The 15,525-nt window shown below is 41.6% G+C and overlaps 2 protein-coding genes across 3 annotated transcripts; one reads left to right on the top strand and one right to left on the bottom strand.

Annotated features, from left to right (window-relative positions):
• Positions 1–3,084: 3,084 nt before the first annotated feature.
• HSPB2 (heat shock protein family B (small) member 2) lies at positions 3,085–4,622 on the bottom strand. 2 transcript variants are annotated; one of them, XM_063094009.1, is made up of 2 exons: positions 4,189–4,622; positions 3,085–3,573 (listed from the first exon to the last, which is right to left on the bottom strand). In XM_063094009.1, the coding sequence occupies exons 1-2, from the start codon at positions 4,280–4,282 to the stop codon at positions 3,281–3,283; spliced, it is 387 nt and encodes a 128-aa protein (XP_062950079.1). In that variant the 5' UTR covers positions 4,283–4,622; the 3' UTR covers positions 3,085–3,280. The 2 variants fall into 2 exon arrangements, with proteins under 2 accessions (XP_062950079.1, XP_062950078.1); XM_063094008.1 differs by having other exon boundaries at positions 3,085–3,735; positions 4,189–4,608.
• Positions 4,623–5,282: 660 nt separating this feature from the next.
• Positions 5,283–8,484, top strand: CRYAB (crystallin alpha B). The gene is made up of 3 exons (XM_063094010.1): positions 5,283–5,544; positions 6,653–6,775; positions 8,137–8,484. Exons 1-3 carry the CDS (start codon positions 5,344–5,346, stop codon positions 8,338–8,340), a joined length of 528 nt encoding a protein of 175 aa, XP_062950080.1. The 5' UTR covers positions 5,283–5,343; the 3' UTR covers positions 8,341–8,484.
• Positions 8,485–15,525: the final 7,041 nt, after the last annotated feature.

Genomic DNA, 15,525 nt, shown 5'->3' with positions numbered 1-15,525 from the left:
GATGACCGGTAAGGGGATCTTAACCTTTGACTTGGTGTTGTCAGCACCATGCTCTCCCAAGTGAGCTAACCGGCCATCCCTATATGGGATCTGAACCCGTGGCCTTTGTGTTATCAGCACCATATTCTCCCAAGTGAGCCAGGGACTGGACCCCTGGTACCAGTTTTTTATTATCTCTGCCCAGAATCTGTTTTTAAATACTGGAATTTCTTGGAATCTTAAATTGAGAGAGAGATTTCTTTTATATTTTCCCTTGCTATTGGAATTAATGTGGGTAAATCACTACCCTTTTAGGGCCTAGGTCTAGGATTATAAAATGGAAGAATTGGACTTATTATCTAATTCCCTTTCTGGTATAAAATCAGATAATTTTATGATTGGAATGGCATCAGCACTTTGTAACCACTCACTTCTCCATCCCCAGTTCAAAACTACAGAATCTCCACTTTCCCCTCAATTCAGCTTCTCCTTTCGGTGACCCAAAGTTAGACTCATTCCACACTTACCAGCACTAGGATGCAGCCGAGCAAAGTTCTCTGGAGAAAATACAGGCTCTAGGAGATGGTTCCTGTAATTCTGTCTTAGTGCTCTCACCCCATCTTCAGTGTCTTCCTGCTTATTTCTGTGCCCCTATGGGTGTTTAGGGCCCACCACTCAGCTCTGCACTCCACAGAGTAGCCTGGACTTTGGACTCCTCTCCATCTTCTTATGAAATGGGGATAAGAGTGACAACCTCATACAAGTGTGGTGAAGAGTAAGGGAGATATATGTATATAAGCTCTAGTCCAGGGGCTGGCACATGGGAAGCCCTCAGTAAGTCTTAGCTATTGTTATTATCATTACTTCTTGTTCTCAGCTACTTGTCAGATGGCGAAACATCGTATTGTTTTGTGCCCTGATCATTGCACTATCTCATGGTCATGCTTCTCCCCTGCAATCCATTTTATACTCTATCATTAACTGTATCCTTTTCATCCTGTTACTCGCCCACCCCCCAGCTCAAAAGCCACTAATAATTTCTTGTCTCCAATAAGGTAGAGTTCATACTTCTTAGGCTGGCACTCAAAGCTCTCCACAATCTGGTCCCTTTTCAGCCATATCTTCTTTAATTTAAGCAACTAAGAGATTTTTAGATGACCAAAAATTCCAAAGAACCAGTAGTGCACTGCCATAGCCAAAAACCTGATATGGCTTAAGCAGCATTAACAGAAGTCTAGAGTAATTAACAAAGGTATTGATTATTCCACTGAAGTCTGTACCAGTCAATCCATGACTGGAATAATAATTTTAGGTGCAGATGTTGAATTTCAAGTTCTGTAGTCAAAAGGAAGCATGTTCAGAAGAAAGTTGTCTGGGTGATAAGTAATATGAGAAGTGCTATAAAATACAGTTAAAAGAACTAGGCATGTTTAGCCAGGAAAGGGAAGCCTTAGGAAGACAGGATGAATATCTTTAAATATTTGAAGAACTTTCAAGTGAAAAACGAACTGCACTTGTTGTCTGGACATAACCAGAACCAATGGACAGAAGTTACTGAAGTTACTGAAATTCAAACTTTGGTTCAACAGAAGGAAAAATTTATAACAGTTATATCCAAAAAAACCAAAAACAAAAACAAAAAGGGTTCAGCTACTTTACAAAGTTCTAAGTTCTCTGTAATTCAAAAAGAAAAAGTTGAAAGCTTTGAATTGTGTGGGGATTTGGACTAAATCAGAGATTTTCAAATTTTGTCTTGTAAGAAAACTTTTCTTTTAAATAAAGCTCAATTACAAAACATCAATGTGAAGCTGTTCTGGTTGAAGTTTGAGTGAAATTTTCTTGTTCTTTTTCTTCTTCTTAACTAGACGTTAAGATTCCTGAGAGTAGACAAAAAGACCATAGTTTTTATAATTTATATTTACAATGTAAATCCTCTATAGTGTATTACTTGGGACTTGGTAAATATTGGTTGAATGAATGAATAAACAATTGAATATATCAGTAGTTATTTCTCTGAGTTGTGCTTTCATTTTTAATAGAAGGCAATCCTTTAACCCAAAATCAAATACCTCAAGTGAGAGTAATTATCCTGGGGGTCCACAGATCCCTAAGAGGGGTAAATGAACAGATCCCAAGAGTTGTGTGAAACTATTCAAATTATATTGCCAAATTTGGGAGCATGTGTATTTTTCTGGTAAGAGGATATATAGCTTTTGACAGATTTTCAAATGGGTCTGTAACCCCCAAAAGTTAAAAACAACCGCTTTAATGGAAGAATTTCAGGTGTCCACTATGGCCTGGTAAAATACATATTTTGAGGTTGGGAGGTCTTCTGGACACTCCCCAAATCATACACATGCATGGTCTCTTGATTGCAGAAAATAATCAAAGGGACAGATCCTCAGGCTCTCCCGAACAGATCCTACCCCTAGTATTGAGACTTGTGAAAGAAGCTTCCCTGGCCATCACCACTACAATAATAGTCCTAGACCCCTGCATGAGCCTTGGAGTGGGTGGGGTGATGCATTGATTACTCTCTTTGAGATGTTCCAGAATCAGAGACAAATGCTTTCATGGGCCTCCCATGTGTAGAAGATGGGCAGACTGTGGGGTTCAGTGACAATGGTAGAAATTCTCTGTGCCCTTGTGCATGCGTACTCAGTCCCTGAGAATCGGAAACGATTTCAGTGGACAGGCCTTAGTATGGGAAAACAAAAGTATTCACTCCAGGGCTTTAGTCAACTCTCTCCAGCCAAAAACCGTTTTCTCAACCTCTATCCAAAAAGGGCCAGACAGTCTGGAGACCCCTGTTATTGTGTCTCTAATCACCAGCTCAGACAGTGCCCTCTGGGCTGTTTGGATGGCATATCCCTTTTCCCTCCGAGGATCACTCTCTCTTTTGTTGCATTGTGAGAAAATTATGGCTAGGAATTTGATCTGGAGCCAGTGTCAGCTTCCTGGTATGATCTCAGGGGCCAAGTGTGAGTTCAGGGTGCTGTGACAAGGGACACATCTGAAGAGCTTTTTGTCTAGCTGGCTATGACCTCCTCCCTCCCTGCTCATCCCATCCTTCAGGCCACAGAATAGGGAGCAGCGCAAACAAGACCCTGAGATATGGGTTTATTCAGTCCCACTCAGAACTAAACCAAAGGCTATGACATGTCCCAAGGGACCAAAGCATACACTGTGGACCATGCACCTTTCCCTTCCCTCAGATGCTGCTACCTCTGGGGTGGTGGGTAGCTGCTGGTATCACTGCAGGAGGTAGAAAGGGATTAGCTGGGTGCTGGATCTGTGGCAATCAGGGCTCAACACTGGCTGCCTCCTCCTCTTCCTCTGGATCTGGAGGTGCAGAGAGCAGGGAGATGTAGACCTCATTGACCTCTGTGTCCAAATGTCGGCCACCCCGAGGCGCTTCCAGGTTAAGGATGCCATCATGGGAGAGAGCAGCTCGGACTCGCCAGGGGTCGACATCAGCAGGCAGGACATAGGTGCGGCAGAACTCTCGGGACACGAAGCCATGGCGGTCCAGGCGCTGGGGGTGGCGGGCAGACACCTCCAGCAGGTTGTCCACAGTCCTCACGGTCACCTCATCTGGGGTAAAGTGGCTCACATCCAGAAATGCCTGGAACTTGCCCTCACTGAGCCTAAGCTCAGAGGCCCCTGCCCTGCTCCCCTCCCCGGCTCGGGCTGCCCGGGGCCGGACATAGTAGCCATGGTAGAGGGTGGGGGTCAGGATCTCTTCTGGCAGGAGGCCTGAAGGGCAGAGAGAGAAGGCAAGAGGCAGGATGAGGGAGGACAGTGTGGGCGCAGGGGTGACACGGGAGGAGATCAGGAGGTGAGGGACTGGGAAGAGCAGGAGGAGAGTCTGAGAAGTAGGGGAGGAGAGGGAGGGGACACCGTGGCCGGGGGAGGAGGCGACAGCTGGGAAGAGGGTCCAGAAAGGGACTGAGGTGGCGGTGGAGGAGAGCACACCATGCTGGGACTGACTGGGTGGATAGAAGGGGGCAGGTATCAGGTCCCAAGTCTGTCCTGAGGTCAGTAAGAAGGGGGGAGAGCCCTGCTTGGAGGGCTGAGGGGGGAGTGTGGGGTGGGAGATGACTTGCCCCAGGAGTTCAGTTAAGCCCGAGTGGGGTGGAGGCCAGTAACGCTGGGAGGTCAGCCCAGAATCTCAGGAGGTGGGGATGGGAGGTGGTGTCTGTGCCATACCTTCTCCGAAGCGCTGCTCACCCAGGCGGCTCGGGTTGGCAAATTCGTACTCGGCAGTGGCCGGGTGGGCATGTGGCACCGAGCGGCCCGACATGGCTGCAGACGCGGCGGCGGCGGCCCTGGTCCGAGGTGCAGCCCCAACAGGCGCAGAGGGACCCTCCAGCTGCCGGAGAGCCAGGGCTCGGCTGGAGGTGGGGGCGGGGTCGACACCACCCAAAATAGTGCCGGGCCTCTAGGGGGAGGGCGGGGACCGGGGGCCCTGCATGCGAGCGACGAGGGTGTGACCAGTGCCGCCGGGACCCCCAGTCCCCTCCCCCGCACACTCTTCAGCTGTCGCAGGGGGCCTGAGAGGACAGCTGGGGGCGTTGGGGAGGGGAGCTGGTGCTAGAGGGCAAAGAAAGGCCCAGCTGAGACCCTCACAAAATGTTTTGCACGTTTCCACACCACCTTTTCTGCCCCTCAGTCGCAGGCACTGTGCACCCTACTTCATAAAGCACTCCTGGATTTTAATGTTCCGTGAGCCACGTAGGACGAAAGACGCAAGAAACTTTTCTGCCCTTTTTGGGGGTGGGGGATCTTTCTGCCCAGATTAATGTTAGGGTCCTCTCCTGAACCCAGGTCAACCCAGGGCACCCCTCAAATGCCTGGTACTGACATGTTGATGGTCACTGCTCTCCTCCAGGGACCCATAAAGAGTTAATGTCCCTGGGGTCCAGCCTAGGAAGATTCCAGTCTCTGCTCGGGCCCAAGATAGTTGCTGGCCTGATTCCCCTGGCATGCAAGACTGGAGAGGAGGAGGGGCATGCCACTCGCCTGCTTGGAATTCCTGACTCTGTTCCAGCTCCAGAGAGCAGGGGGTGGGGGTGGGTGCCATTGGGTATGGACAGAAAGCTAGCGAAACAAGACCATGACAAGTCACTGGCCAGCTCAGACGCATTTGTGTTTCTCTTTTCTTAGCTCACTGAGTACTGGGTATGTGTCACACTGCCAAATCCCTGATCACAAGTCTCCATGAACTGGCAGTGAGCTGGGATAATAAAACCCCTGACATCACCATTCCAGAAGCTTCACAAGACTGCGTATATAAGGGGCTGGCTGTAGCTGCAGCTGAAGGAGCTGACCAGCCAGCTGACCCCCAACACTTACCTAGCCACCATGGACATCGCCATTCACCACCCCTGGATCCGCCGCCCCTTCTTTCCTTTCCACTCCCCCAGTCGCCTCTTTGACCAGTTCTTCGGAGAGCACCTGTTGGAGTCTGATCTCTTCCCAACTTCTAGTTCCCTGAGCCCCTTCTACTTTCGGCTGCCCTCATTTCTGCGGGCACCCAGCTGGATTGACACTGGACTCTCAGAGGTGAGTCTCCCCTCTGCCAGCACAGGAGAGTCCTTCCTGGAACCTTCTGGAAACTTCTCCATTCGTTTTCCTTTCCTTCCCTGGCTATACCATTTTAGGCATGTGTGTCCAGAAATGAAGAAAAATTAGGTTACTAGTGCCTCCCTCCCCCAGTCACCTGTTTCTATTTGATGCTCCTCTGTATCCTATTTATTACATATTCCCTTGCACTGTGAAGATCATCCTCTGTCCCCAAACTTCTAAGCAGGATACCTCTTTCTGGTTTCGTTCATGAGGATCTGCAGGGGAAGAGCTGCCTTCAGACTCCTTTGCTCACCTCTTCTAATACTTCATACTCCTGACAAATTTTATCATCTCAAGTTTTACAGCCAGGAGAGAGTGCTACCTCCTGAGCTTTTCATCCCCCTGATGGAGCTGGATACAACAACCACTATTTTCTTCCTTTCTATTCCCTCTTCTATGATTTTCCGGGTTCCTTGGGGTTGTAATAGGGCACTGCACTAAGTCCAAGCCTTATGAGGAAAGAATGTAGGTCCAATTTTCCTAGGAACACTTGTCCTAAGTGGGTGGGAGAAAGGGGTGGACAGATAAGATTGACGAAAGTGGTCACAGATAACATTCTGGTTAAAAATAATCAAGAGTGAGTAAACAGGAGCTGAGTGGGCATGGATTTTGGAAGGACAGGCAGGACCAGCAGAACATTCCAGATTGAGTGGGTGGGGAACTTGGCAGAGACCTGAGCAAGATGAAGGGGCCTTTGTTTCACGGACAAATGACAAAGCCAGGCACTGGAGTTGGAGAGGCAGCAGAAGCCATGCCCAGACCTATCCTTGTGATTGGTCCGTTGGGTGATCTGTCTTCTTCCTTGTGACTGTAAATAAAGTTTAGGCCTAATGATCAAGACACTTCTTGGGTATCTAGCCTTGGGTACCACTGTGGTGGCTCCCCTGAATCAGATAGCCATGTTTATTCAAAGAGGGATTTTTAGAAGAAAAGAGGAGGTAAATTACCTGAACAGAAAGCAAGTCTACAGAATGATGAGATTGCACCAGCGTAATAAACATTCCTGCCATCTTTTCTCTTCCTTCCCTCACCTTGCTATTTCTAGATGCGCCTAGAGAAGGACAGATTCTCTGTCAACCTGGATGTGAAGCATTTCTCCCCAGAGGAACTCAAGGTCAAGGTGCTGGGAGACGTGATTGAGGTCCATGGCAAACATGAAGAGCGCCAGGTCTGTAGCATGTTTTTTCTTCTGCTTATCCATTCAGTGCATACTCTATGCCAGGTACTGCCATCAACCTGTGAGACTGGCAACAGTCCAGTCTCAAGCCGTAAGGGTATGGATCAAGGGTTACAATCAATGGCTAGAAGACTAAATTAGGGATAGAGCTCTTGTTGTTGTTTTTTTTGGCCAGAGAAGTGGCCTTTGTTGTTTGTTTTGATTTGATTGCCTTTGGTAGGATGTTCATTCTCCATTTAAGACAGTGGTTTTCAACCTTGGCCACATTAGAGTCACCAGGGGAATTTTTAAAAATCCCAACACTCAGGCATACCCCAGACCAGTTAAATCAGAATTTTTAGGGCTGGGATCCAGGCACCAGCATTTTTTTTTTTTTTGGCAGCTGGCCAGCAGTCATCAGCATTTTTAAAAACTCCCCTAGGTAATTCTAATATACAGCCAAGATTGAAGACCACTGATTTAGGCATAGTGTTGTCAGACACCTGATTGCTTTCCATAAATACATTAACAACAGGTACCCTGAAGGCACTTGAGTTGTGACATTTCTTTCAGATGTTCAGGAATCCACTTCTCCTCTTTAGCCCATCTTAATGCTAAACTACTACTTTTGCCTACATTTCAGAGCTGTCCTGAGTTCTGAATCCCTTAAAGCCCATGTGGAAGTCAGTTAATTCAGAGTTTGTTTGGATAGATGTTTGAGATTCAGCAGCCATGAGCATAAGGGTCAACAACTCTTTCAGGAATTCTGATGAATAGAACAGCTCCTCATGCCTTTCTGAGAGGGCTTTAAAATTGCTTCTCACCAATTAGTGATAACTCAGAATGTGTACATCAGCTAATACAATTTAATGTCCTCTGCCTGTTTCAGTTTTGCTCACATGACTTAAGTTTGGGTCATAGTCTTCCAGGATGGAGTCACTTTTTTTTTTTTTTTAAAGCAGCGGTTCTATTGGTCTGGAACATTCTGGAACATTCCTGAAGAGTCAGGATAATTTCTGGGCTTCCTGAGGAACTCAGATCCTCAATGCCAGGATGAGATTCCAAATCCTGTAGGCCCAGTCAACACTGATCTACACCTTTGGGAAATACGCTTAAACATACCTGTGCCTCAGGGTTTGAGGAACTATGAAGTTTTGGTCTGTTTTAGACTTCTCAGACTCTCACTGGTAGGAGTGACCATGTAGGCAACTTCATCTTAGCCCCAAACCTGCTATGAACAGTTATTTATCTTTCCCTCATGTTGTCATGGCATTTGGTCTCACTTAATGGGTTTGGAATTGTCTGAGTTCTGGGAAAGTGGTATTATATCCTGTTCTTATCTCTCTGCCTCTTTCTTTGTTTTCTTGGATTAGGATGAACATGGTTTCATCTCCAGGGAGTTCCACAGGAAATACCGGGTCCCAGCTGATGTGGACCCTCTTGCCATTACTTCGTCCCTGTCATCTGATGGGGTCCTCACTGTGAATGGACCAAGGAAACAGGCCCCTGGCTCTGAGCGCACCATTCCCATCATCCGTGAAGAGAAACCTGCTGTCACTGCAGCCCCCAAGAAGTAGATGCCCTTTCTCTAATTGCATTTTTTAAAACAAGAAAGTTTCCCCACCAGTGAATGAAAATCTTCTGACTAGTGCTGAAGCTTATTAATGCTAAGGGCAGGCCCAAATTATTAAGCTAATAAAATATCATTCAGCAACAGATAACTGTGTTGTGTTTGAATATTCAGAATGTTTTTAAATATTCATTGGTATACAAATACAACAGAGATACTTAATCACTGCATTACTATTTATGGGACTCCAGCAATTTTAGAGTCAGAATGACTGGCTCCACCACTTACTAATGGTATAAATTTAGGCAAGTTGCTTCCATTTATAACATGAAGTACTGATTTGTACAGAGTTGTTGTAAGGAGTAAATTAAGAAAAAAAAGTAAGTAAAGTCCCTGGCAGAGTTCAAAGAATATCTTCCATTTTCTCCTCCTTCTTTATTTTAGCCCTCAGTTTCAACAACTGGAACAAAACCAAATAAACTCAGGGTAACATCACATCAAAGACCTTAGTGTATCTCGGAAATTAATTATACCACCAGGAAAGACATAGTGACCCCAATGTTATTTGACATTTTCCTCCTGATAAGCATTGCCTTCAGCTAATTCACAAGGACAATAAGTAGAACTTGGGTGATTATCACCAAACAAGGCTTCATGTATAGTCTAAATTATCCAGCAAACACCTATTAAACTAAGAGTGGGAAATATTCAATTCAATGACCTATCACAAAGAAGCTAAATTTTAGAATTACAATTAATAACTGATCAGTAAGTGATTCTATTATTTAGCTTAAAGACATACAAATCTACAAAAATCCCTCCATTTCACTTTTATAAGTCTGGACAAAACTTCTGATTCACTTAATGAAAAACTGCCCTGCTGTAGGTTATCTGGTATATATTTAGAGACAACCCTTTTTTTTTTTTTCAGTCAGTTTCTAGCTGATTTCTGATTTCACTCAAGGACTGACCATAAGGTAGAGTGAGATTCTTGCCTTTACAAAGCCGGGGACTGACCATGATTTTGAAATATTCTACATGAAACAGTTACCTAAATTTTTCATGATGCGCGAGTATGGAGCTAGGACAACATAAGTTGCAAATCTAGACAGTTTCTAAATTCTTTCCCTTAAAAAACAACTCCTTAATAGTCTGAAATGCTGTGCTCTAGCAAGAAGTCACTTTTATCTAAACTTACAGCCAATCTTTTTTTTTTAAAAGATGACCGGTAAGGGGATCTTAACCCTTGGCCTTGGTGTTGTCAGCACCATACTATCTCAAGTGAGCCACGGGCCAGCCCCCAATTTTTGTGTCTGTGTAGCAGACACTCTTGGCTGCCTAACAAAGTATTTCCTACCTTTAGTCTTGCCAACAGTACCCCAGATTGTTTTATTTAGCCACCATATTCCTCCTAGCCATGTGCTTCAGTTAAGTGAACCCAAGCTCCAGGTGGTCTATCTTGATTAGTCCAAATCAAACAGAAATTCCTTTCCTCTATAGTAATTGATCTTTAAAGGGCTATGACCCAATTATGGCAAATGAGACAGGAGGGGAGTCTGCTAGAGAAGTTTCTAAAAAAGGTCTTAAATTAATAAAAGATTTTTGAACTAAAAAAAGGTTTTTAAAAGATTCACTGAGACAGAGATTTTTCCCCTTCCTCTGGATGTTGGAGCATAAGCATATGATGCCCATATTGCTGCAGCCATCTTGAAACTGTGAGGGGCATCCACGACATGCTGAGGATGGCCGAGCATGAAGATGATAAGACCTCGGGTCCTTGATGGGTCAATGAATTGCTGAATTAGCCAACTCTAGAGCCTCCCTACTTCAGAATGTCTTATTACGTCTTGGTTTTATTTACTCTATTTTGACATATGTTTTCTGTGACTGGCAGGCAAAAACATCTGAACTAATAGAGGATGAATTAAATAGTGTAAAAAACTGAAGCATGCCCTGGAAACCATGTATCAACTTTAATCATTTTAGTGAGTTACCAGGAGATTTCTCAAGCAGGCTTTAATGACTTTAATGACTTGGTCCTAAATAAACCACAACTCTATTAGATAATGATACTTATGTTTTCAACAAATTTGTTCAAAATGTACATGGTCACATTTTTTTGTTTATTGTTACCGTAAATGCCTAAGTTAGACTATTTCTTTATTGTTATTCTTTTTTAGATTACACCCTTGCCATGTTTGTTCGCAGCTATTAATATAGAACTTTTCTAGTCCAGTATATTTGATGGTCTTTTTTAGCTTTCTAGCTATATCATCCATGATTCTACCTTATTGCCTATATCTGCAATATACCAGAAGTTTTTTCAGGCAATTCTAACTAGCATTTGTTTTGTTTTTTAACATTAGCTAACATTTATTGAGCACTTAGACACTGCTAAGTGCTTTACTCTTTTTCAATCTATCATTTTTTAAAGAATAATTCTAGGAAATGTGTGTATACCACATACACAGAATTTCAGTAAAATTTAGAATGCCAGATGGATGTCTTTGCCTAATGCTTCTGGAATGATATATATTTTTATACTTAGAAAAATTCTATTTTATTTTATACTTCACACATTATTTTGATGATTGCACTGGCTTTGATCTTTGTTCTGAAGACTTACAATGGCTATTCACTCAATAATTATTTGAGTGCCTACTAAGTGCTAGCTACAAAAATAAGATATGTTTCTACCCTTAAGGAATTGAGAATTGAGTAGAAGAGCAGGAAAGTGAAAAGATCACTCAAAGACTCAAATCTTTTTAAGATTTGAAGATGTCCGTTCAAAATGTCTGCTATGGGGACCCTTAAAATATCTGCTACACTAGACATGGAAGGAACCCTGGAAATGATTACTTTGACTGAATTTTTTTAAACAGCTTTATTGAGATATTCTTTATATACTATACAATTCACCCATTTAAACTGTACAACTTAGAAGCTTTAGTATATTTAGAGTTGTGCATCCATAACCACAATCAATTTTAGAACACTTTATTAGCCTAAAAAGATACCTTATACCCCTTAGATATTACCCTTCTAGGCCAACCACTTATCTACTTTCTATCTCTACCGATTTGAATATTGAATCTTGAATATTTCTTCTTCTTTTTTTTTTTTTTAAAGATGACCGGTAAAGGGATCTTAACCCTTGACTTGGTGTTGTCAGCACCACGCTCACCCAGTGAGCAAACTGGCCATCCCTATATGGGATCCGAACCCGTGACCTTGGTGTTATCAGCACCGCACTCTCCCAAGTGAGCCACAGGCCGGCCCCTGAATATTTCTTATAAATGGAATCATACACTATGTGGCCCTTTGTGAATAGCTTCTTTTATTTAGCATAATTTTTTCAAGATTCATTCATGTTGTTGCATGTATCAGTACTTCATTCCTGTTACCCCTCGGTTTTAGCAAAGCTATCACTCAGTAAAATATCCCAGGAATGCAGGTATGGTTCAATCTTGGAAAATCTCTCAATGTAATTTACTATGTTAATAGACTAAAATAAAATAAATCTTATGAGTATTCCAACTGATGTGTGGCTCAGCCACTCTATTTAAAGAAGAGATCTAAGAATTGGAAGGGTAGAGATGAAACGGTTATTATTTGTAAATGATATAATCATCTGCCAAAACAACCCCAACAGAACAAACGACAAACTATTAGAACAAGAGAGTTCAGCAAGTTTGCAGGATATAATCTCAATTCATAGACTACTGCCCTGGTTGTCTATTCCTGCATGTCAAACTATCCCAAAACTTAGTGGCTTAAAACAATAATCATTTTATTAGACCTTATTATTTTGTAGCACAGGGCTCAGCTGGGCAATTCTTTAGCTCCTTGTGACATTGACTGGGGTCACTTGGCTGGTAGATGATCTAATATGTAGGTTTCAAGATGACTTAACTCTCATTCCTGATGTCTTTGCTGGGATGGCTGGAAAGCTGGGCTCATGTGGGCCCCTCTCCCTGTCCATGCAGTATCAGGTTTTTTCTATGAGAGCTCTCCAGTAGGTAGTCAGACTTCTTATATGGTGTCTCAGGGCTCCAAAGAAGGAGTGTTCCAAAAAACAGAAAGTGGGAGCTGCAAGTTACTTCAGGCCTGGGCCTGGAAACTTGCACAATGTTATTTTTGCCATATTCTTTGGGTCAAAGCAGTTGCAGAGCCTTTCTACATTCAAAGGGAAGGGACATAGACCCCTACTTCTCAATGGAAGCAGAGTAAAAGAATTTGTGGCTATCTTTAATCCTCCAGAGGAGCTGACAGAAAGGGAGAAGGAAATCTCCAAAAGTTACGAGGGATAATAGCATTAATAGCCAGACTATACAAGGAAGTCCTGCAAATCGACAAGGACAGGAACTCCAATAATAATAAAAAAAAGACATAAACTATGCATAGGAAATACATAGAAATGGAAACCAAAAAGTCCACATGCATACAAAGGAGTGCTGAAAATCATTGGTAATCGGTGAAATCCAAATCGAAGTAAAAACAAGCTCGCTCTTTAAAACACTGTTTCTCAATATTAGCCTTACTGATGTTTGGGGCCAGATAACTCATTGCTATAAGGGATCTTCTGTGTATTTCAGGATGTTTAGCAGTATACTGGGCCTCTAATCACTAGATGACAGTAGACATCCCAGTTGTAACAATCAAAAATGTCTCTAGACATTGCCAATTATCGTCTGGGCAATAACATAAAACAGCAGTTGAGAACCACTGCTTTATACCTATTTGCCTAGCAAAAAAACAGAAAGTTGGTTAATGTTAAGTGGTGGCAGAGATATGGCAACATAAAAAGCCTCAGGCACTGTTGATGGGTGCCATTCTTGAGGGCAACATTCAAATTAAATATACAGATACCTCATGACCCAGTGATTCAGTGTACAGGTAATTTACAAAGGTCCATAAAAGGACATGTGAAGATGTTCTCTGCAGCTTTGTTTGACAGTGGAGAGATAGAGGTGAATTAAAACGTAGTGGCAGAATACTGTACCCAACAACAGCAGAATACACATTTTTCTCAGTGAGCATAAAACTCTTTACAAGATAGACCATAAGTTAGGCCACAAAACAAATTTAATGAACTTAAAAAGTTTGAAAGCATACAAAGTATCTTTTCTGGTCACAGTTAAATGAAATTAGAAATCAGTAACAGAGGAAAAACTGGAAAAGTCACAAGCTAAACAATACACTCATATTTTAAATCTTTTTTGGCAGCTGGCCACCACAGGGAACCAAACTCTTGACCCTGGTGTTGCAAGGCAGCACTCTAACCAAATGAGTTAACCGGCCAGCCCCTGAATATTTTTATTTTATTTTATTAACAATACACTCAAATAACCACTGGATTAAAGAAGAAATCGCAAGGGAAATTAGAAAATGCCTTGAGACAAATGAAAAAGAGAACACTACATAGCAAAACTAATAGGATGGAGGAAAAGCAGCATTAAAGGGAAATTCTAGCTATAAACACATACATCGACAAAGAAAAGAGATTGCAAATCAATAACCTAAGTTTATACCTTAAACAAGTAGAAAAAAAAACTAACTCTAAGCTAACAGGAGGAAGGAAATAATAAAGATTAGAGCAGAGATAAATAAAGCAGAGAATAGGAAAATAGAGACAATCAATAACACCATAAGTTGGTTCTTTGAAAAAATAAACAAAATTGGAAACTTTTAGCCAGATTGACTAAGAAAAACAGAGAGAAAAAACAAATTACTAAAATCAGAAAAGAAAGTGGGGACATAATTGCAGATTTTGCAGAAATAAAAAGGATTATATGAGAATACTATGAATAATTGTATGCCAGAAAATTAGAAATATAGATGAAATAAATACATTCTTAGAAACACATAATTTGCCAAAACTTATCATGAAGAAATAGAAAATCTAAATAGACCTATAACTAGAGTAAGGAGATTGAATCAGTAACCAAAATATCCCAACAAAGAAAAGCCCTGGACCAGATGGCTTCACTAGTGAATTTTACCAAACATTTATATAAGAATTAACACCAATATGTCTCAAACTTTTCCAAAAAACTGAAGAGGAAATAACACTTCCTAACTCATTCTATGAGGCCAGTATTATGCTGATACCAAAGCCAAAGACATTACAAGAAAACTACAGAACAATATCCCTTACAAATACTGATGCAAAAATCATCAACAAAACTAGTAAAATTGAATTCAGCAGCATATTAAAAGGATTATACACCACAAACAAGAGGGATTTATTCCTATAATGCAAGATTTATTCAATACATTAAAATCAATTGATTACCACGTTAACAGAATGAAAGGGAAAAACCACATGATGATCTCAGTTAATGTAGGAAAAGCATTTGATAGGATTTAAAATCCTTTCATAGTAAAAACACTGAAAAATCTAGGAAGAGAAGGAAAATACCTCAACATAATAAACACCATATATGAAAAACCCACAACAAACATCATACTCAATGGCAAAGACAAAATTTTCCCTTTAAGATCAGGATTAAGACAAGGATGCCTGCTTTTGCCACTTCTACTCAAAATATTATTGGAAGTTCTAGCCAGAACAATTAGGCAAGAAAAAGAAATAAAACAATGAAATATTATTCAGTCTTAAAAAGAATACATGGTATAAGATGGATAAACCTTGAAAACATTATGCTAAGTGAAATAAGCCAGACACAAAAAGACAAATATATAATTCCACTTAAATGAGTTAACTTTGAATATGTAAATCCATAGAGACAAAGAGTAGAATAGAGATTACCAAGGGCTGAGTGGGAATGAGGAATTACTGTTTAATAGGTACAGAGTTTCATTATGGGATGATGAAAAAGTTCTGGAAATGGAGAGCGGTGGTAGTTGCTCAATATTATGGGTATATTTAATGCCACTGAATTATACATTTAAAAACAGTTAAAATGGTAAATTTTATGTTGTATATATTTTACCTCAATAAAAAAAGTGCTGGTAGCTGGCCAATTAGGTCAGTTGTAAGAGCTCAGCCTTGTAACACCAAGGTCAAGGGTTCAGATTCCCATACCAGCCAGCCACAAAAACAAACAAACAAACAAAAAAGTGCTGGATAAATAGGGAATATAATAAGATATATAATTTATAAACTTAAAAGTATGTGCCTATAAAATAATATTCATATTATAAGAATGCACACATAAATTATTAGAAT

The sequence above is a fragment of the Cynocephalus volans genome, chromosome 4 (genome assembly GCF_027409185.1).
Source record: "Cynocephalus volans isolate mCynVol1 chromosome 4, mCynVol1.pri, whole genome shotgun sequence".
NCBI lineage: Eukaryota > Metazoa > Chordata > Mammalia > Dermoptera > Cynocephalidae > Cynocephalus > Cynocephalus volans.
Note: the sequence above shows the minus strand (reverse complement) of the source record. Positions and strands in the feature narration are given on the sequence as shown.